Source organism: Typopeltis vanoorti, chromosome 25 (genome assembly GCF_054136105.1).
Source record: "Typopeltis vanoorti isolate ZY-2024b chromosome 25, IOZ_Tvanoo_1.0, whole genome shotgun sequence".
Lineage (NCBI taxonomy): Eukaryota > Metazoa > Arthropoda > Arachnida > Uropygi > Thelyphonidae > Typopeltis > Typopeltis vanoorti.
In genome coordinates, this window is record NC_143573.1 from 873,741 (window position 1) to 897,644 (window position 23,904).

The 23,904-nt window shown below is 37.2% G+C and overlaps 1 protein-coding gene across 4 annotated transcripts in view; it reads right to left on the reverse strand.

The window, feature by feature from the left end:
- The window catches only part of LOC150092475 (membralin-like), a 452,321-nt gene that overhangs the window by 124,625 nt on the left and 303,792 nt on the right, over positions 1–23,904 (reverse strand). For all 4 annotated transcript variants that reach the window (XM_090414438.1, XM_090414435.1, XM_090414436.1 and 1 more), the window contains exons 9-10: positions 21,939–22,022; positions 1,289–1,421 (exon numbers count right to left, since the gene is read on the reverse strand). In XM_090414438.1, coding sequence (XP_090270564.1) covers positions 1,289–1,421; positions 21,939–22,022 — 217 coding nt within the window. The remainder of the gene's footprint in view (positions 1–1,288; positions 1,422–21,938; positions 22,023–23,904) is intronic.

Below are 23,904 nucleotides of genomic sequence, written 5' to 3' on the forward strand. Positions count from 1 at the left end.
CAGTTACTATAAAGAGGTACACCTATCCTCTGCACGTAATCAATAAATGTTTGCCAGTAACAGAAAAACAAGGCAACATAGGTCAATTTAAATGCAGACAGATAGTTGGGGCCTGGAGGGCAGATGTCAGTATTTTGGAAACAGCCCCAGTTGTTGGTTGCTCACAAATTACTGTATCAAGGGTATACCGGTACTGTATTAACCATGAACATCCAGAAACATCCAGTAGAAGGGTTCACACTGGTCAGCTATGTGTGGTTGATCCTACAGGTGAGTATCGGGTGTCACGACTGCTATCTCAGCAATGACGTGCAACAGTCACACAGCTAACCCACCAGTACGACAGCAAGGCAGTTCAATCCATTTCCACATGCACGATGTGCCATGTATTGCTTTGCCTAGGGTTCCACAGTCAGAGACCAACAAAGGTGCCCATGAAGACGGTCAGGCATCAGAAACAACGTCTCCCATGAGCCAAGGAACGTTGGCAATAGACCCTCAATAGATGGAAGAAGGTCGTCTGGAATGATGATGACCTTCTTCCATGAGTCCCATTTTCTGCTACACCAAGCTGATGGCCAAGGCTGCATTTGATGTAAACAGCACGAAGCCCTATTCCCTGGTTGCACAGTTGGGGTTCAACAGGCCAGTGGAGGTGGTGTTATGGTCTGGGGAGCTTTCTCCTGGCACACCATAGGTCCATTAGTTATCACAAACACTGAATGGTACAGAGACCTGTTAGCTGACCATTCCTATCCATATTCTGCAGGAGGTCTACCCTGACCATGGTACCATCTTTCAACAGGATAATGCACCTTGCCATCAGGCTCATACAATTACTGAGTAGTTAGAAGAACACTACAAGTAATTCGCCACATTGCTTTGGCCTCCAAACTCCCCTGACTGTAACCCAACAGACACGTGTGTGGGATATGCTAGAACAAGGGTGTGAGAACTGCTGATTCTCCATGGAATGAGTGTTAACTGACGGAGTTGTTGCAGCAAATATGGGTCGGGTTACAGATGGAGGATGTTTGACACTTTGTGGAATCTGTTCCTAGGCATCTGCAAGCCATGACTGCACAGAGGTGTGGACCAATGCATTATTAGGTGAGTGTTCCCACCTAATAATGCAAAGCTAACTCAGGATATAATAAACAATATTAACAGATTTAATTTTCAAAAATTCGATCAAGTAAGCATACAAAGTTTATTAAGCAAACTAAAGTTTATAATGTAATGAAAACATTTCAGAATTATATATCTCAAAAACTAATTATATGCTTACCTCAACCAATGCCTTTTGGTAATTGCTGTATGGCAACAAGTAGCATCATACTGATCAGCTGCCCACACAATCAAAATTATATAGAATGCTGTAGTAGTGTCGTTAAAGAATTCTGACATAATGGCTTCTATACCTATTTAAAAAATATATATACATATATCTACTCTATATATATAAAAAGATAAGCCAAAATTTGAAACGTTTTTATGTCACGTTTTTTGTCTTATCGGCTTGCCTACTCTTACCAGTTTACCAGCCCGGAACTCAGGGGGTTGGGCACCATAGACGCTAGGGGAGCAGTGCCCCTGTAGTGTGTGTGTATATATATAATATATATATATATATATATATACACACACACACATATATACACACACACACACACCAGTTACTGAATAAGAAACTTATTTAATACCATGTAGGACTTCCTTTAGTGACTGCTAATACCAACCCTCTTCAATTCCCTGCACCTAGTTCAGTGAGATGCGGGTTGAGAACAGACAGCCTTCATTAAATGCTTCAGTCAACTGCTGCACACAGGAAGTTCTGTTTGTCCATACAACATCCTCAGATGACAATGACCTTGTTCCTGATAGGCTGTCTTAGGACAATAGTCACACCTCTTAGACAAGCAATGTAGGTTATTTTTCCACTGATTAAACACCTGGGATATCTTATCTTTTGATAAACTAGTCAACTCTGCTGTTTTGATAGGCACCCACAATAAGCCCTTCGGCAAACTGAAAGATTCTTTGTTTTTAAACTGTGATCACCACTACTGACACTTACTGACCAATAGTATTTTTAAATTGTTGTTGCCTAGAATATATGCCACATATGACCACATATTTTGCATATACTCTGTGTAAGTGACATTTATGTACATCTGCATAAAGGTTGTTAATTCAGTGGCTGGTATGAGTGTATGTGTGTGTATATATATAATTAGACTAGGAAAATATACATTTGGAGAACTAACTTGTTTACATTTTACAAAATACATATGAAAAGAAATCATCATTATCAAATTGCTGACATGTACAGTCAAGGGGTGTACAGGATAGCAAGAGGGCTGTTCGATAAGTCCGTGCAAAGTCTAAGAGATGGTGACACAGTAAGTATCAAGGTTATTTTTTGCAGGTAACTGTTGGAGGATCACACACTAAGTTTCAGACAGAAAGATCTATTACTCTGTGTTTGGCGTTCATTTAAATCGATCAAGTACTGTGATTTGTGAAAAATGGATGAGAAAGAATTTCATGTAGTGATTAACATTACTTTTTGAAAGGCAAAACAGTTCAGGAAACCAAAGCTAAGCTTGATAAACATTATGGTGAGTCTGCAACTTCAATTAGAATGGTTTATAAGTAGTTTAGTTTTGAAGTGGCCATATGAGCATAAGTAACACTGAACGTTCTGGACACCCTGTTGAAGTCACTACTCCAGAAATTATTGAAAATGTTTATGATATGGTGATGGACGATAGAAGAGTGAAGGTGCGTGAAATTGGTAAGGCTGGGCATCTCATATGGCCACATACATAATATTTTATATGAACATTTACATATGAGAAAAGTTTGCTCACAATGTATCAAAAGCATCAACGTGTGAACTGTTGCAAACACAGCTTGAAGCTGTTTCAACGAATCCAGAGGAATTTTTGTGTCATTTCGTAACAGTGGACGAAACATGGATTCATCACTACCAGCCTGAGACCAAGGAACAGTCAAAACAATGGGTTGCCAGTGGGGAATCTGCACCAAAGAAAGCAAAAACCGTTCCTTCAGCAGGAAAGGTTATGGCCACCGTCGTCTCAGATGCTCGTGGCATAATCTTCATAGACTTCTTGGAAAAGGGCAAAACAATTACCGGAGTTTATTATGCATCTTTGCTGGATCATTTAAATAATGAAATAAAGGAAAAATGACCACACTTGGCAAAAAAGAAGATTCTTTTTCACCACGACAACGAACCCACTCACTCTTCTGCAAATGTGACTGCAAAATTGTTTGATTTATGCTACAAAGTCCTTTTGCACACACCCCTACTCTCCACATTTGGCTCCCTCGGACTACTATCTATTTACAAACATGAAAAAATGTCTGAAGGAAAGATTTTTTCATCAAATGATGAGATGATCCGAAACAACCTGCCTATTTTGGAGAGTTGGACAAATCATACTATATAGATGGGATCAAAAAACTCAAGCATCATTGGACTAAGTGTATAGATCACAAAGGAGACTATGTTGAAAAATAAAAAATGTCCCAAAAAAATTGTTTTCTTCATTTTTGAACGGACTTATCGAACAACGGTCGTATGATAGTACTAGATGAAAAACCAATATCATTACTAACTTCCTATCAACAAGTTTTGTTCAAATCAATCTGTCCAGACTCCATTAGACATCCTGGGTGTGCGAGGATAGAAAAATCAGAACTCCAGAGTGCACACAGGAAGTTAAAGAGGCAGTGAAGGAAAAGAAGACATCATATCAAAAGTTCATAGCAAATAAGTTAGCTTGTGCTCTTAGAGAATACAGAGAAAAATGTAAGAAAAAAATAAATAAACGATTCTTTCTTTTAAGGTTACACGGTGGTCAGCATTCATATTTCCGAATTTAGGGATGCAAACACACGTGTTGAAATGATTATTTTAACTTAATATTAATAAAATAACACTTGACGTTTTGACCTCTGTTGAGGTCATCATCAGGATACATGTGTATAGGAAACCAAGCTACATGCTCTTGCACTCTATAAAGGTAAATTAAAACTACTCTGTTAATTAAATTAATCTTTTTCTTAGCCTGACCTCTAGTGATAAAAAAAAATTAAAAATAAATAATTAATAAATAAAATAAAACTACAATAAACTCTGCTAAAGTCCTCCTGTACTAAGATTACTAAGATTCTTCTGGATTTGTACAGTTCAGATTATTATACTACAGTTTTCTTGTACAGTTCAAGTTGCTATTGAATGTTAGGGGAGGGGGAAAAAAAAAACACTTCAAGTCTTCTGAATAGTTGCTGTAAAGGTTGCAAATGGGTCCTCCACATCCTTGGAATGGTTAGACCATCATTTTTGTTCAGATTTGGATTATGTTTGAGCATTTCACATGCTTCTTTAAATTTCCTCTCGAACCAGGTTTTGGTGCGGTGTAGGTTTTGTACCTTTCCAATCAATTCTGTGGTATGTTTGGAATGCATGGTTCAGAAAGGCTGGTTTTTCCAAAATGGAGGTATTCAATGTGTTGTTTGTGTTCGTCTTCCTAATTGGGATGGTTCGCCCTGTTTCCCCTATGTATGGTAGGTCAAGTGCATTGTATTTTGTATACCCCTGGGTGGGTTAGGTGTGGAAGAGGATCTTTAGAAGAACTGAATAGGTGTCTGAACTTATTCAGGGATTTAAAGGTGGTTTTAATGTTGTATTTGCGTAGTGTTCTGTCTATTTTTTCAGAAATGCCTCTAACATCTAACATAAGGAATGGCAATAGCATTCCTGAAATCTTTTTTGTTCTTACTGGTATCTTTGTGGAGGGTCTTGTGAATAGTTTTTTTACTCTATCCATTTTTCATAAATGCATAGTTGATGGTCTTGTATTCCTGGTTTAGAGCTTGTTCATTTGAGCAAATCGTTTGAGCTCTGTGTTTAAGGGTGCTTATGAACCCTAGTTTTCATGTTGGGTGGTGATAAGAATTTTTGTGTATGTACTGGCCTGTGTATGTGTAGGTCTGTGGTAGACTGAGAAGGAGAGACAGCCTGAGGGAAGATGTGACGAGTGTGTCTAGGAATGGAAGCGAGTTGTTTTTTTCCATTTCAATGGTGAATTGGATACATTTGTGTTGTTTGTTCAAGTGGCTAAGGAATGTATTTCGCGGCCTTGGGGCCAAATGGCGAAAATATCGTCGATGTATCTCAGCCAAATTTTGGGCTTTAGGCATGCTGACTCTAGAGCTTGTTGCACAAAGTCTTCCATATAAAAGTTAGCTAATGGGGGGGAAAGTGGTGACCCCATGGCTATACCCTCTTTTGAAGGTAAAAATTGTTTTGCCACACGAAATATCCGGAGCGGAGTATGTGGGCAAAGAGGACTGTGATGTCATTTGGAAATATGTTTTGTAGGCACAAGATAGTATCATTAATTGGGACATTGGTGAAAAGGGAAGTTATGTCAAAGCTGACTAATAAATCTTGGTCGTTGAGTGTAATATTTTTAATTTTGTTTATACCTTTATAGAGTGCAAGAACATGTAGCTTGGTTTCCTATACACATGTATCCTTCTGATGATGACCTCAATACAGGGGTCAAAACGTCAAGTGTTATTTTAATAATATTAAGTAAAATAATCATTTCAAACGTGTGTTTTGTGTCCCTAAATTCGGAAATATGAATGCTGATCACCGTGTAACCTTAAAAGAAAGAGTCATCATAATACATAGAGATTTAACCCACAAGTGGTGCAGCCTCTATGGTAAGCTAAAGATACATGTTTCCTTATTAATTAATTGACTAGCCTTTTTGAAATGGTGTAAAGACAGCAACTTAATACCCAACTGCATTAAACTAAAGAAGAAGTTTACATCAGCTAAAGTGCTCCGTAACTATGCCTGGTTGGAAAAAGCGTTGTTAAGGAACAGATCCACAAGGCACGAAAAAACCTTAGCATCTACTCAAGCCACAATTTTACAACTAAAATTAGAGCTATCCAGCTATGTTAATCCAGAAATTTGGGATATTTTAGACAGGATCACAGACGACTCGGCCAAGCACCTATTACTCAAAAACAAGGAAAAATTAATAATGAAGTTTCAAGCACTACAACCACATGAAAGCACAAGACAATCAGGAACCCATAACGAAAAGAGCAGCCAATCACAAATCGACATCACAAGGAGCAGCCAATCATCCACAAACGAAGTTAGGAACAACCAACTACCATCGGACCACGGTCTGGTTATCAACCAATCAAACTACAATCTCACCCAAGGTGAACACTTACTGCTGGAGAAAGGTCTAAACTATGGCATTGCACCAAGGTCAGTAAACAAACTTCTCATCTCATCTCATCTCATCTTCCTTATACCCTCTTTTACCTTGCGGTATCGAGGGTCCATTGATCATCGGACCTCACCCCGTTTACAGGATAAGGTGGTCAGCCTTATGCTCTGGTGTATCCTATGGCCTGTAGGGTTGAGTTCTCAAGGCCAGTTTGCCTGCTTTGCGGGATGAAAAACCCCAGAATAAACTGGGGGAAAAACCCTGCTGTCCATGCCCAAGACTGGCTAACTTGGCTATGGCTGAGGAAGATCCTTCAGCTCCTCACGTCACCGACGGGAATCGAACCTAGGACACTCCTTCCCCAGGCATATGGTTGCAAAGCGCATAGCCAGTAGGCTAACCGCACGGACGCTGTAAACAAACTTGATATCATTTATCATATCAAGAGAGGCTTAAGATCCCTCCCCGGCAATCTAGCAGACAAAATATGCTTGGAAACATCTTGTATACTAAATTCAAACAAAAAACTAAGCAGCAACCTAAACAAAACGGAAAAACTGGCCCTCAAATCCCTAAAAAATAACCAGGGCATTATAATCACAAAAGCAGACAAAGGAAATGCCACTGTTGTTTTAGATTGAACAACTTACATAGAAAAAATGAACCATTTGGTATTGCACCACAACACCTACCAAATGGTAAACTACAACCCCATGAAGTCCCTACATGCACCAAAACCTGGTTCGAGGGGAACTTTAAAGAAGCATGTGAAATGCTCAAACATAATCCAAATCTGAACAAAAATGATGGTCTAACCATACCAAGGATGTGGAGGACCCATTTGCAACCTTTATAGCAACTACAGAAGACTTGAAGCATATTTCCCCCCCCATAACATTCAATAGCAACTTGAACTGTACTTTAACAAGTTGCTATTGTATACTTGAACTGTACAATAGCAACTTGAACTACAATTTTCTCCTGGACTTGAACAACAAGTCCAGAAGAAAATTGTAGTATAACAATCTGAACTGTACAAATCCAGAAGAATCTTAGTACAGGAGGACTTTAGCAGAGTTTATTGTAGTTTTTTATTTAATTTATTTATTAATTATTTATTTTTTTAATTTTTTTTTATCACTAGAGGTTAGGCTAAGAAAAAGATTAATTTAATTAACAGAGTAGTTTTAATTTACCTTTATAGAGTGCAAGAGCATGTAGTTTGGATTCCTATACACATGTATCCTTCTGATGATGACCTCAATACAGGGGTTGAAATGTCAAGAGTTATTTTATTAATAACCATTTCAAACATGTGTGTTTTGTGTCCCTAAATTCGGAAATATGGATGCTGATCACCGTGTCGTTGAGTGTAATATTTTTAATTTTGTTTATACCTTTATAGAGTGCAAGAGCATGTAGCTTGGATTCCTATACATATGTATCCTTCTGATGATGACCTCAATACAGGGGTTGAAATGTCAAGAGTTATTTTATTAATATTAAGTAAAATAATCATTTCAGCAAGTGTGTTTTGCATCCCTAAATTCAGAAATATGAATAGAAAATAAATTTCAAGAAGGTGACAAGATATTCTGGAGGTTGTTGAACAAGCACAGAAATGGAGGAAAGAGTGCTGTAAAAGGAATTGGAGATGACATGAAAACTGCAGAAAAATATAGCCTTGATGTGGAGTAATTACTTCGAAAAATTGCTAAATGAAATAATCAGTGACAGCACAGTGGTAAAAAACATTGCCTGAATCAATCAATGTTTTCTTCAGGATTTGCCACTGAACCTAAAAGGTTTAGTTCCTATTCTCAAATTATTTCATTTTTTCTTGAATAATGTTTGTGTATTTTAGACTACAGTTCACATCTGATAGCTGCTTGACTTTTATTCACTTTAAAAGTTTCTTACATGTTCTTTACAATATGAAATTCAATTATATCCTGCTCAAGACTGAATGGTGATCACTTCCAATTTCAAATCCTCTGTACACTGTAGTTTTCTGCACCAGTGAGAAAACATCACTATCATCAATAATATAGTCAATGAGACTTTTCTTATCCCTTGCCTCTTCTCTCCATGTGAATTTGTGCATGTTTTTATGTTGGAACATTGTGTTGGTAATAACCAGTCCTGAGCAGAAATCTAACAGGTATTTGTCATTTTTGCTCTTTTCTCCAAATTCTGTGGGACTATAGGCACAAATAAGTCTCACTGACCAGTTCCCCATTTTGATATTTGCCAACATCACTCTACTTGATATTGACTGCCATTCAAGCCTCATATTTAGTGCTGAATACTATAGCTACTCCTTCTTTTCTCTGATTGTTTTTGCCTGAATATAACATTTTGTATGTATTGCTTAGAAAGATCTCACTAGTTTGTTGAATTTTTTTGTTTCAGTCACCCCTATTATGTCAATCTGGTACGTATCCAATTCTTCTGCTAGTTCCATTTCTTTGCCAGGCTTCTTATGTTGACGGTACCAATCTTGAACTCTGGTTGAGTTGAGATGTGTTTCAGGATTTGTTCCAGTAGCTGACTTATCACCCTGGTTCCCTGGCAAAAACAATGTGGTCCTAACCTAACCAAACTTAACAGATACCTATTTCACATGCCTACTAATAGAGACTATTCAAATCATTCTGCACATACTCTGTCTGTTACATTCATGATTGCAATGAATCATCAAGGCCTTGTAAGGATGTAAAATGAGCTTCTTTTTCCTTACATGCCAATGTTCATTTCAGAATTGGAATTATCCTCTAAGTTACATTTGTAATCTTTGCTATCTGGCCTCTAAACTTCAAAACTACAATCTGTAAGATTTGTAGATTACAAAAGGTAAACTTGTGGCAATATGTGTAAGTGATGGGTGAGGCCCCAGCCAGCATGAAATTCTGCCATGTTGTATTATGGTTCAAGCCAATAAGAATACAATTTGGTTGGCTAAATCCCAAATTGCCAGCCCATCCTTGTTTATTCAGTATCCAGGCAGATACCTAACATGGTGCATCATAAGAAGGTGAGGACTGGATATAAGGTCAGAAGCTTTGGTCAGTTCTCCACATTTCTTTAAGGGCTATATGGAGGTCTTCTGTCAGTTATAAGTTTTGACCCTTAAGCACCCTGAAAAGAATTAAAATGGATTATAAAAAATGCTACAGAAATGTCAAATAAGAAGAAAGGAAGAATGAATATCTCTTGATATAACCTTCCTACACACTGCAGTTCTGGATAACTTCTCATCTATATAAGAACATTTTATATTATCTTTTCCAGTCTACAGAAGGACACCATTTGGTTTCTCTGCACTGAATTCACCCCAAGAGTCTTGTTCTCTGTGGTGGTGATATCTGATCGACACTTGACTGTGTAACTTCTGATGAAAACTTTGCTTGAAGTGCTTCTTAGACTCAGTGACAGATGGGGTGCCAATTTTCACCTTTGTTTCTCGGAAAAAAGCAGTAAACAAGAGGCTTCTCAGCATGAAGAAGAAATTACAAGTCTTTCCTGGTCTGGGTGTTTGGTTACAGGTGCTAGAGTTGGTGTCGAGGACATATGTGACAGCTTCGTTTACAAGACAGGACAATTATGTGCTCCAAAGTAATGGGACTGTCGCAAAGACTGGTCTTTGCGACAGTCCCATTTAAGGGTGCTAGAGTTGGCCGAGTGATTAGCATATCTGCTCTCCAACCAACATGTTAAAAGTTTGAATCCTGCTGTAAACATGGATGCTTATGATTACCTTTAGGTGGGAGATGAACTACAACACCTAGTGTGAGACTACCATCTCGAATATCAGAGACCTAAAGTGGCTTGAAGAAATTCCATGTTTCGTCTCTATATCAGAATTTATGGACTTCGACAAAATCAATAAAAAAGTACAAAAAAAATTATAATATTAATAGAAAAAATTGTTGGCTTTTTGTGATAATAATACACCAAAGGCTTACAACCTTTCATGAGTGAAAGTCATGTTATTTATATAAAAAAAAACTTTACATTTACTAAATAGATACCTATTTCACATGCCTGCTAATACAGACTATTCAAATCATTCTGCAAATACTGTGTCAGTTGCATTCATAACTGCCTTGCATATCTATTCATCATCAAGGCCTTGTAAAGATGTAAAATAAGCTTTATCCTTACACGCCAATGTTCATTTCAGCATTGAAATCCTCTAAGTTGTATTTGTAATCTTGCTATCTGGCCTCTAAACTTCAAAACTACAGTCTATCTGTAGTTAATCTACAAGATTTGTAGATTAAAAATGGTAAACTTGTGGCAATTTGTATAAATGATGATTTTGAGTAGAAAGCAGGTACACATTCAAATTTTTGAATCGCATGCAAACAAGTCACATGGCAGCACTCATCACAATAAAAGGCAAAAGGCTGCAGTAAGCAAATTATGTTTGAAGCAAGCTCTTTTCGTGAATTAATAAAGTTACAAACTTGGATATCTTGTAATGACTCAAAGACATCATCTAGATGATTCTGTGTGAAAGAATTATTGGAAAGCTTGATTACTGATATTGCCAGATTTTGTCAGAGAGTTTGGAATCTCACATAGCATTGTATCTAGGCTCTGGGCAGCATTTCAAACCGATGGAATATGTTTCAGACATTTGCTAAGCAGTCACCCTTGCTCTACCATGGAGTATGAAGACAGATTTTTGGTTATAACAGCAAAATGTAATTAATGCACTAAAGCAGATCAGTTTTGCAAGTTAACTCCATTCAAGCACAGGTATGCAAATATCTCAACAAACTGTGGCAAGATGTCTGCAACAAGTAGGCATGTATGCTCAAAGGTCTGTCCCTTTATCCACAGCTCATTGTAGAGAATGTTTTCAGTGATGTTGTATCCATAAAAGTTGGACAAGAAATCAATAGGTTAATGCACTCTTTACAGATTGTTAATATTAAAGTCTTCACATTCTCATACCCTCTTGTAGGATGTGCCATTTCTGTTAATATTAAAGCTCGAGATTGCTATACTTTAATAAGTGTGCGAGCTTGTTCTACTCCACATATGTTATTCCCTACCTATGTCCAAACTTATATTTAAAGACAGTCGTGGAGTAAAATAACAATATATTTAATTTTTATATTTGAAAGTTAGAATGTTCCAGATTTGCACCCAGGATATTGCATTGATTTCAGGATCAATATGTTGTATTCTAAATAATGCAACTCAATTATATAAAAATTAACAATATTTACTTTAAACATATATTAACTACAAGAAATAATTAAATGAGGATTTTTAACATAATTAAGCTCAATTTTTTTCTCACATTCTATTTAATATTTAGAGACAAAACAAGATATTGTACAAACACATACTGAAAATAGCATTGAGTTAAACATATGTTATCTCACTTAGTCATACAAAAGCTTCTTTTAATACATCAATCTTTCAATTATCTGAAATAGGCTGGAAGAAAAAGTCTCACAACCAAACAGGAATATATGTTATAAGGGACGTGTTTTTGGAGAGAATGGATGGGAGATGAGGGAAGGTATGCATTTGTAGGAAGTGCAATAATTAGACCACGAGGCAATGAATGCGAAACAGACTGAAAAGATAAAAGATGGCATAAATTAAAGAAACAAATTAAATGAAAGCAAGTGAAACTGAGGGAGTGAAAGAATGCCAGAATGCAGAAGTTAGCAAAAGCAAGAATGAAAAAGTGAAAGTCAGCAAAAGCAAGAAATAAAAAGTGAAAGTTAGCGAAAGCAAGAATGCACAAGCCAAAGCAAGAATGTAGAAGAGAAAGATAGCGAAAGCAAGAATGTACAAGCCAAAGTAAGAATGTAGAAGAGAAAGTTAGCAAAAGTAAGAATGTATAAGTGAGAGTTAGTAATAAGGAAGTAGAAGAAAGTATGAATGAGGAAACGAAAGTACAGTGCATTAGAACAAGCGGTTGCAAGACTGAGGGAGTGATGGGAGAGAAATTGTCAGACTGCTAGATTTGATGAAACAGTTGTTGAAAATGAAAAATGAAATGAGGAATATGCAGAGTGATATGAGAAGTTTAGTGGAAACTAATGAAAGTGTGCAAAAAAGAATAGAATGAAAGAAAAAAGGGTAAAAGAGGTGGCGAGTGACTCCAGGATAGCAGTGTATAAGGTTCCATAGTTAGAGAATTAGATAATAAGATCAATAAGGTCTGTTATTCATGAGGGAGAATGAACAGGATAAATGAGAAGGAAATGAGCAAGAGAACTAGTGGTGGTCGTGGGGACAAATGATTTGAATGGACATAAGAAGTATGTAATGGAGAATATCAGGAGGTTGTTGAGAAGAGTGAAAGAAAACAGTGTGTTGCCGAGGTATGACAGTTATGAGTTGAGAGCTGGAATTATGAATGGTATGATAGTGGAGCTGTGTAAGGAGAAGGGATTACAGTTTGCGGATGCATAGCATGTATTTGAGAGAAGAATGGAATTATACAGGCGTGATGGTTTGCATTTAAATGGCTTTTGAGTGAGTGTACTGGAGAAAGTATTGTTAAATGGAAGTACAGTGTGTGCTGCATGCAAGAGATCAAAAGTAAGAGATGCAGTAAAAGAGCAGGAGAGTGTACTGAAGAGACAGGGGTGCTTCGAAGTGAAAATTATGCTAGTGTGAGAGAAGAAGAGAGAATGGGAATGCAAGAGGAACATGAAAACAGGGTGAGCCTGGGTGGACACAGAGACATGGTGTAGGAGAGTGGATGTAGAAAGTAGCAGTGAATGTGTGATGGAGTACATTGTGATGTAGGTGAGGAAGTTGAGACTGAGAGGATATAGTAATAAAAGTGACTGGGCAAGGGCAGGTGTGGTGGGGAAATCGCAACCAACCAGTAGCTTGGGTAGGACTGGTTATAGACTTAAAAATGAACTCCTGTGTCCATTTACAAATACAAGTATCAGAAATGAGGGGGAATCAAACGGTTTCAATGATTGAGTTTATTCACCCCAAAATCATTGGAATAAGAGAAACATGGTTGAATGAAGATAACATCCTAACGAGAATAGAAATGGAAGGATACAGTCTTTTTCATGAGAATAGAAAGGACAAGAAGGGAGGAGGAGTGCTGTTGATGATAGCAGGGGAATTAAGTCGACATAAGATAGGCCTGAAAGAGGGAAATAGTGGCACTGGTTATGAGATAGTGTAGTGTAACAAGAAAGTTGAGAAGACATATTTAGTTGGATGTTGCTATAGGCCAGGGAAGGTGGAGGGTGTTGATGATGAAATGTATAAAGAACTTGGATTAGTGAACAAAGGAGGGGTAATTATTATAGGTGATTTTAATTATGACGGTATAGATTGGAATGAAGAGATAGCATTTGGGAAAAAGGAAAATGAATCTCTCAAGTTCTTGAGAGATAACTATCTCAGGCAGCACATAAAGATCGAGAGTTTTAGATTTGATCATATCATCAGAGAATGTAATTGTGAGTAGGGTTTCACACTTTCCTCCAGTTGGAGAAAGTGATCATGAAGTGATCACCTGGGATGTGGCTAGACATATGTCGACTTCTGTGAGGAAAGGATATACATGAATTTATAAGGCTCATGATTGTGACATGCTTAGGAGACAGCTTGGAACTATAGCATGGAATGAGGAGTTGAGTGGGAAAATGTAAATGCTGCTTGGGCACTAACAAAGAAATACATAACAGCATCAATATGTGAATGTATTCCGAAGGCTAAAAGGCTGAATAAGGTGTAAGGATGAATGAGACGCTTAAGCATGAAATCTGGAAGAAGGTTCTCTGGAGGCAGTGCAAGATGAATAATGGTAATAATCAGTTATACGAATAGTTTAAAAGAACAAGTCAGGAGAGTGACTCAGTTAGTAAGGAAAAAAAGAAGTGCAGTATGAGCAAAAATTGGCAAAACAGGTGAAGAAAACACCCTAGAAAGTTTTTTAGATATGTGGCAAGTAGAAGGAAGAATAATTATGGTAAGATTTCATAATGAATCAATGTTTTGACCTCTGTATTGAGGTCATCAGGAAAACATACATATGTACAGGATATAAGATACACAGCACTACACTATACAAAAATAAGATGAATCTAAATGTTTAACCTAGAAAAAGAAAAAAAAAAAAAAACAGAACTACATTAAACAATTTCTAAAGTCCAATTTCCAAGCTGGATGCTATATGGGTTGAAGATGGGTCCAAAATCTTGGAATAATCAATCCATCATTCTTGTTCAGATCTAGATTATTATTATTATTATTGTGACACCTCTAGGGAGTCCAAAGACTCATTGAGGGAGAGTGTGCCGACAGCACCGAACGACTGAATCCCTTCCAACTACTAACCTCGATCAAACTTGCTTAACTTTTTGCTGAGCCATTAGTAGCAGAGGCTCTACCAATCGACCAACCATGATGTTTCAGCATTTCATGGATTTCTTTTTTTTCTAGGTTTTGGTGCCATGTAGGAACTTGGGCCTTTCCACTCATGGCCATACCTTCTTTTTGTAGGTAAAAATTATTTTGCCATGTGAAATGCTCGGAGCAGAGTACATGAGCAAAGAGGATGATGATATCACGCAGGAATGTGTTCTTTAAAAGAAGAATAGTATCATGAGATACTATTCTTCTTTTAAGAAAAAAAAGAAATCCATGAAATGCTGAAACATCATGGTTGGTCGATTAAGTCTTTAATTTATGAAGAATAGTATCATTGATTGGGAAATTAGTGAAAAGGGCAGTTATCTCAAAGCTGACTAATAAATCTTCATTGTTGAGTGTGATGTTTCTAATTTTGTTTATGAAGTGCGTATTTTTTTATGTAGGAGGGGGAATGACCTACCAACTCCTTGAGTGTGGCTGCTAGTTTCTTGGATGAGTGATAATTAGGGCTGGCAATTCCTTCAACTATCGGTTGAAGTGATGTGTTTGTATTGTGTATTTTTGGCAGGCCATAAATTCTGGGAGAGTGTGCATGATGCGGTATTAGTATTTTGATTGTTTCCTCTGGCCACGTGATCACCGATTTGATTAATTCTGTTGTTTTCTTTTTGATGCAGTTTGTAGGGTTATAGTTCACCATTTGGTACGTGTTTTGCAGGTATGTTGTCCAATCAATGGCAACGATAGCATTGCCTTTATCTACTTTTGTAATAACGATGACTTGGGTATTTTTTAAGGAGTTAAGGGCCAATTTTTCTGCTCTGGTTAGGTTGCAATTAGGTTGTTTATTAGAGTTTAATATGTATGATGTTTCCATTCATATTTTAAGTTTTAAAAGAGGTATACCATGAGTAGACATATCAATACAAAATTAATAATGGAAAACTAACATACAAAGATTATTCATCATCATCATCATCATCAAATTCCTGCCATGTACCCTCAAGGGGTGTACAGGATATGACAGTACTACATGAAAAAATTACATCATTACTAACTTCCTATCTACAATTTTCCTCCAAATCAGTCTGTTACTTGTCAAGACTCCAACATTATCAGATCTTATATTTCTATCGTCTAAGGCACTTTGTACCGTATCAATCCACCTATATCTTGGTCTTCCTCTGGGTCGTTTTCCTGCCAACCTGGCAGAGAACACTTGTTTTGCTAATCTTTCCTCTCCCATTCTATTTAAGTGACCATACCATCTGAGATTAGCTCTGCTAACGCATTCCTGGATGCTGACAATGTCAAGTTCTTTCCTAATATCCTCATTTTTAATATGATATTGCCATTGATGCCATCTGTTCACGCCTCTAATCTTTCTCAGGACTCTCATATCTGCGGTCTCTAGTCTTTTGTCAAGTGTTTTACTTCTGACCCAGCTCTCAGATCCATAAGTTAAAATTGATTTGAACACAGTCTTGTATACAGCTAATTTAGTGTTCCGACTAATTTCTTTCTTATTCCATATGAATTGATTCAATTGACTTCCCACGATACCAGCTTTGCTGATTCTGTTGTCTATTTCTATATTTAGTTTACCATCTTCAGTAAAAATTGTGCCTAAGTAGCTGAAATGTTTTACTTGTTCCACAGGTTCTCCATTCACAACACAGTTGACATTTTCAATGATTCTGCCTATTTTCATTGTCTTTGTCTTTTTATTACTGACCTTCATACCATATCTATTACAACAGCTATTCAATTTAGTCAGAGAATCTTGCAGACTTGTAGCGGATTTATTTAGAAGTATAACAACATCCGCATAAAGCAAAGAGCTGACATTAACATCTCCAATTTTGATATCAGGTTTAATACCACATTCCTTCATAATGTGATCCATATAGATAATGAATAACAGAGGGGATAATGTACATCCTTGTCTCACACCAGATTTAACATTAAACCATCTTCCTGTACTTCAATTCTAACTGCTGACTCACAACTCAAATAAAGACAAAGTATTGCTTGATATAATGCCCCATTGACACCATATAACTGCAGCGTATTGAATAGCTTCTCTCTTGGGACCTTGTCATATGCCTTTTCCAAATCGACAAAATTTAAATACAGATCTTTGTTATATTCCCATGCTTTCTCGACTATTTGTCGTAAAGTGAAGATCTGACCCTGACAGCCTCTATTTGGCCTGAATCCAGCTTGTTCTTCACCAAGCTTTTCTTCCACAATTCTTCTCAACTGTTTCTCAAGTATACTTGCATAGATCTTGCCAGGAACACACAAAGATTATTTAATAGTATAATTTTCGCCTGTGTGTCACAGGCATCTTCAGTACATTAAGCTCAAATTAAACAATAACTGACAATTCCAAAAAGCGCCACCTAAGTAGCTGGTGTAAGATAACTAAAAAGGTCAATAAATTTCCTAACAAAAAAAAAAAAAAATCTATACAATAAAAAGTTAGGAAAGATTAGCTGATTTGTAAAGTACTATCTCTCATAAAGGGGATAGATGTAAGCCATCGGCTCTGTTTTAGTTAGGAGAATGAAGTAAAATTTCACATGTTTCTTTATAAAGGCATTCCATGAAGAACCGACTTTTGTAAAGGACTCTTGTCTTTCTCCAATGAACTCAATGTCTAGTGAAGATGACATGTTCTGCAAGTCCAGACTTTTCAGGTTTAAAGTATTCAATATAAGATTGGTGTTCTTCTAGTTGAATAGAGGCAGATCTTCCTGTTTGTCAGAAATAAGATAATCCACAAGAGCACAGAATTTGGTAGACACCTGGATAATTAAGATGTGGAAGCTTGTCCGTAGGAGAAGTGAGAAAGGTGGAGATTTTTCTAAACGATCGAAAGGCAACAAAAATATTCAGTGGTTTTAAAACTTTTGCTATACGTTCACTAATGCCTTGTACATAAGGGATAGGAATGCGCATTATTTATTCTGTATTTGAAGAGGAAGACATATTAAAACTACTCAAAGCTCTTTTAATGAAGCAATTCTTATAACCATTAGATAGAAAGGAAGAAGTTAATAACATTTTTAGTTTTAACATTAGATAGAAAGGAAGAAATAACATTTTTATTTTTGATTAATATTTGATTCTTTTTAATACAAGATGGGACATGATTAGGAAATGACAGCAAACTTGACAAATTTGCAAATATTTCAAAATGGAGTGGACAGTGATATTTTCACTAGAAAAACAAATACCAGTATCAAAATTTAGTTCAAGTACACAGTTTTACTAACATCCAGAGTAAAAATTCACTTTTTGCTGTTTAGTACTTCATGGGTCCTCCTCTTGCATTTATTACAGCTTGGCATCAGCAAGGCATTGACAAAATCAATTTCCTGATGGATGCATTATAAGGGTATATAACCAATTCATGGTTCCATACCCTTATAATGGTTTCTTGAAGCTCCCAAAGTGTTTTTGGCTACTTCTTGTGTATTTCAGTCTCTATTTGGTAGCACAAATTCTCAATGGGGTTGAATCTGGGCTGTTTCCTGGCCACAGATGTCGCTGAATCAAGTGTTCATCGAGCCACTTATTAACTTGCAACAAAAATTAAAGCTTTTTAAAGTACTAACCTCAATTTGTGTGGTACATTTTAGGGTTATAATAGCATTACTTACACTTTTTGTCCTATGACAGGGGGCAGAGTCATATTGAAAGATGCAGTTCGTCATTACGGTAAAGTGGTCGCTGATAGTAAGCAGCAATTCTTCTTATAAAATTTTTTGGTATACTTGCGCATTCACTGAAACTTTTGTGAAATGCAAGCAACCAACACCATGATACAACATGCAGTTCCAGATCATCTGAGTGACTGAGAATTTGACTCCAGAGAGTCAGGATTGAATTTTTTCCCCGATTGTCTTCGAACTGCCTGTCTACTGTCAGCAGGTTAAACTTTTTCTTATCAGAAAAAAATTACTCTTTTCCACTGATCAGGGATCCATTTGGCATGATTTTTGAACCAATTTAACTGGGCCAATCTCTTTTTTTTTTTTTTTTTTTTTTTGCTTAGCAAGGGATTATTTTTAGGGCACCTGGCTATCAGTTTCTACAGAGATTGATAGCCATGAGTCTTTTCCTGACAGCTACAGAGCTTGCCACAACTCCTGTTTGTTTGTCCCAGTCCTGTTTCAGTTCTCTGGAAGATGCATGGCAATTTTTGAGGCAGAATCACTTTAGAACTTGATCTTTGCATGGTATAGACCAGTGGTGTTCAACCTTTTGTACTACGCGAGCCACTTTTCTATAAAAAGTTATTCAGCGATCTACTCTCTTATATAGATCTCAACACAAAAATGCAAAAACTAGCTCTTGATGTCTATTTATAGCATAAAAAATTCTGATGTAATAGTAGTAACTATTACATTAAACAGAAACTTGAGAATGATAGATGATGCAATACAGCAAAATATCTAATGATAAACCAATGAAAATGCCCATATAACTACTAAAAACTATATTATTATTATTATTATTCACGCCTCCATGGAGTCAAAAGACTCATCGTGGGAGGTCCTTCCTAAGAACATAGTCTGTCAAGACTCATCGAGGGGAGGTTCCCCCTAAGAAACACAAAGTCTATCATACCACTCCTTAAACTCATTGACCGTTCTCGCCCTCACCACTCTATCAGGCAATGCATTCCATGGCTCAACCACCCTTCATGCAAAGAAACCACTCCTCACCCTCTTGCTCACAGTTTCCTTTCGTAACTTCCAGAGATGGACTCTTGTCATCACTCCTTCCCGCTGTTCAACCAAGCGAAAGAACTCCCCAGTGTCAACCCTGTAACCACCTCTCAACAGTTTAAAAGTCTCAATCATATCACATCTCCTTCTTCTATCCACCAAACTCAGCAGTCCACATTCCCTCAGCCAATTCTCATAACTATCTCTATACAGTCCTGAGACCATCTTTGTCATCCGTCTTTATATCTTTTCCATAGTTAATTTATCCCCTTCAAATCCTGGGGACCAAATCTGAGAACAATAATCCAAGTGTGATCTGATCAGAGACTTATACAATGGAATGATAACCTTCTTATCTCTGCAGGTCAGTGTCCTTCTCATAATTTCAGCAATCCTCTGTGTTACCTTCACCACCTTTGCAATATGTCCCCTAAACTTCAGGTTTCTATCAATCATCAACCCAAGAATCTCTTGTCTCCCCAACATCCTCCAGTATAACTCCTCCCATAGAGTATGCAGCATCCCACTGATGTTTCCCAAACGTCAAGACCTTACATTTTGCTGCATTAAACCGACACCCCCATTCATTTGCCCATCTATCTAGCTTATTCAAATCCTCTTGCAGGGCTACCACATTTGCACTATTACTAATAATCCTTCCCAGCTTTGCATCATCTGCAAACATCTGAATATCCTCTTGCAATCCACTGGCAATGTCATTGATATAAAGGTTAAACAATATAGGTCCTAGTACTGAGCCCTGTGTGACCCCACTTGTAACCTTCTGTCTCCTTGAAACTGCTCCACCATACACAACTCTCTTATACCTATCAGACAGCCAATCCTGAATCCAGTTGACCAATCTGACATCCAGACCCATGTGTTGCAACTTAAATATCAGCTTATCATGTGGCACCCTGTCAAATGCCTTTGCTAAGTCTAAGAAAATGGCAGTATATACCTTTCCCTCATCTAATGTTCTTGTAACTTTATTATAAAAGGCTAGCATATTGCTAAAACAAGAGCGTCCTTTCACAAATCCATGTTGACTCACACAGATAACATTACCCTCATCTGCCCAGTGCTGTATACGGTCCCTCACTACTTTCTCCAAGATCTTAACTACTGATGACACACAGACTGGTCTATAATTAGACACTTCCAGTCTGTTACCACCTTTATGCAACGGCACTATCTTACCTTCCTTCCATTCCCTGGGCACCTTTGCCAAAGCCAGACTTTCATTGAAAATCCAGGTTAAAGGCACTGTCAGTTCCCTAGCACATTCTCTCAAAACTCGTGGTGAAATACCATCCAGTCCCAAAGCTTTATTGACATCCAGAGTTCTCAGTATCTGAAATACACTCTCCTCCTGTACCTCTAAACCTTGAACCTGCCCTATCCCTCTAGCATTAAAACTGACTCCTCCAGGATGAAATACTCCAATAAAGTGGTCATTGAACAATTCCACTATGTCCAGTGCATCAGTCACTCTATTCCCATTTTTATCCCACAATATCATTCTTCCACAGTCATTTCTCCTCCTACTGGCCACATAGCTAAAAAATTCCCTAGGATTTTCTTTGGATCTTAGGGCCAATCTCCTCTCATATTCCAGTTTAGCTTTCCTTACCACTAGTCACTCTTCTGGCCTGTGACTTATATTCTTTACGCATCCTCTCTTCACTTGTCTCCTTATATCTCTTCCACAGCCTCTTTTTCACATGCAATTCCTGTTTAATATTGTTTGTCATCCACTTTACTCCAAATTGTGTCCTCTTCTTCACTCGTGGTATACAACTTACCATTGCTGCTAACAAATATTCTTTCACAATTTCCCATGCACTAACGATATCCCGGCCTTCCAATTCCTCCCTCCATGAAACTTCCCGAAGTTGACGTCTAAGACTATTATAATCACCTGCATTATAATTCCACATAAGTTCTCATCTCTTTGATACTCCTGCATGTCTATTCATTTTCCAAGTCAAAACTATATGGTCACTCTCTCCAACTGGTGGGAGAGATGTCATCTCATATTTCCGTAAGGTAATGCGGTTTCTATAAATTGTGTGTGTGTGTGTGCGCGCGCGCGCGCATGCACATTGCTTTACTACTCAAAGGATTAATCAGTATCTGTGAGCAATAGCAGTACAGCAATTTTGGAACAGTAGTCCACACATTACCTATATTTTATAACATAAGTGAATATATTCTGGAAAGGTATGTATAGCTACACCATATTAATCATAACCATTACTAGTATAACAAAATGCAAGAAATGCTTTTGCTCCTACAAACAGCAGATGCTTTGTGATTTTGTAAACAGTATGAAACCCTACAAATTGCTGCTGCAAGCTAATCAAGCAGTCTGTAGCTGCTAGTCCCATAATTTGCACTTAAAAAGTGTGAAACACACACTAGCATTTCATATATAGAGTACTAAATCAAATATATCGAAATATTTTTGGAATGGGATTAAAAAAAAAAAAAAAAAAAAAAAACAGAAAAAAAAGAACTTTTAACTTACCAACTAATGCCAAAATCACAGTCAACAATGGAGCAGCTGGAAAGTTGATGGTCACATTTACTTCTAACATATGAAGGAGTTCCACTGTAAAAAAGTCACTGATCAAATTCTGAATAAAAATAGTTGGCAGGACAGAGAATAAAGCTAATTAAATCACATACTGGAAAAGAAAAATCAGCAAACCATATTACATTGGAGTATACACAGAAAGATTACACAAATCATTATTAAACTGTACTATTTTACAAAAAAAAATTGCAATTTTATTGGTCATTAACAAATAAAAACATATATTTATTTATTTATTCTTATGACAAAAGCAGCTACAGGTCAATGTTCAGACTAGAAAGCCAATCCAGGGCCTCATCTGCCACCACCACCACCATTAAATTGGTGCCTTGGGCAGTCATTCACAATATGAGTGATCATCTGGGCCACAGGGGAACAGTCACAATAAGGGTAGTTTGATAGTCTCCATTTATGTAATAGGTAGCCACATCTGCCCTGGATAGTTCTGATCCTGTTGATAGATGACCAAATCTTCCTAGGTAGGGTAAAACCAGGCTGCTAAGCACAGGGATCTTCAACCAGGAATCCAACAGGATTGTTGGACCACTGTTCTCTCCACATGTCAGGTGTTGATGGTAAGGCAATTGAAGAGAGTTTATCCATGGACCAGAAAGATCCATGCAGCACAAGGAGCCAGTGAAATGTGGCACACATCATCTGTTTCTGAGCACTGGGTGGAGAAGACTAGTTGAAGGAGAGAGAAATGAAAATATCTTTATAGAATTTACAGAAGCCAACAGACTTTACATCATGAACACATTCTGTAAAAAAACGCCGAAGAAAGAAATGGACATGGAGAAGCCCAAACGAAGAAGTCAAAAATAAAATAGACTTTTAAAATAGAAATAGAATTCAGACTTTTGATGGCTTTTTCTGCTTCAAGGATGGATATGTATTCCTGATTGTATGACTGGTCAGTGTTTTTTACCACTGTGATGTCACTGATTATTTCATTTAGCAATTTTTTGAAGTAATTACTCCATACTTCAAGAATATCTTTTTCTCCCATTTTCATGTCACCTTTATCATCTCTAATTCCTTTTATAGCACTCTTTCCTCGATTTCTGAGCTTCTTCAACAACCTCCAGAACATCTTGCCCCCTTCTTGATATTTATTTTCTATGTTTTTACCAAAGTCTTCCCATGACTTTTGTTTAGCTCATTTTACAGTGTTTAGGTTTCCTACATTTGTCTCTGTATTCTCTAAGAGCACTAGCTGACTTATTTGCTAGGAACTTTTGATACTTTCTTCTTTTCCTTCACTGCCTCTTTAACTTCCTGTGTCCACCACGGAGTTCTGATGTTTCTATCCTTACAGACAACCTCACCACATGCCTCTCTGGCTGAATCGATCAATGTTTTTTTCAGGGCTTGCCACTGGATCTCCAAGGTTTGGTTCCTGGTCACAAACTCTTTCATTTTTTCTTGAATAATGTTTGAGTATTTTAGTCTACAGTTCACATCTGATAGCGGCTCGACTTTTATTCGCTTTAAAACTTTCTTACATGTCCTTCTTTTCAATGTGAAATTCAAGTTTATCCTGCTCAAGACTAAATGGTGATCACTTCCTATTTCAAATCCTCTGTGCACTCTAGTGTCCTGCACCAGAGAGAAAATATCACTATCAACAATAACATAGTCAATGAGACTTTTCTTATTCCTTGCCTCTTCTCTCCATGTGAATTTGTGTATGGTATTAGTAATAACTAGTCCACATCCTGAGCAGAAATCCAACAGGAATTTGCCATTATTATTAGATTTGCTCTTTTCTCCAAATTTTTCCAAAACATTCTTGTATGTCTGACAATCATTTCCTACTCTGCTGTTTAGATCCCCAACAAGGACCAACTTTTCATTTTTCATTGTGTTTTCTTTCTCTAAAGCCTCAAAAAATTCC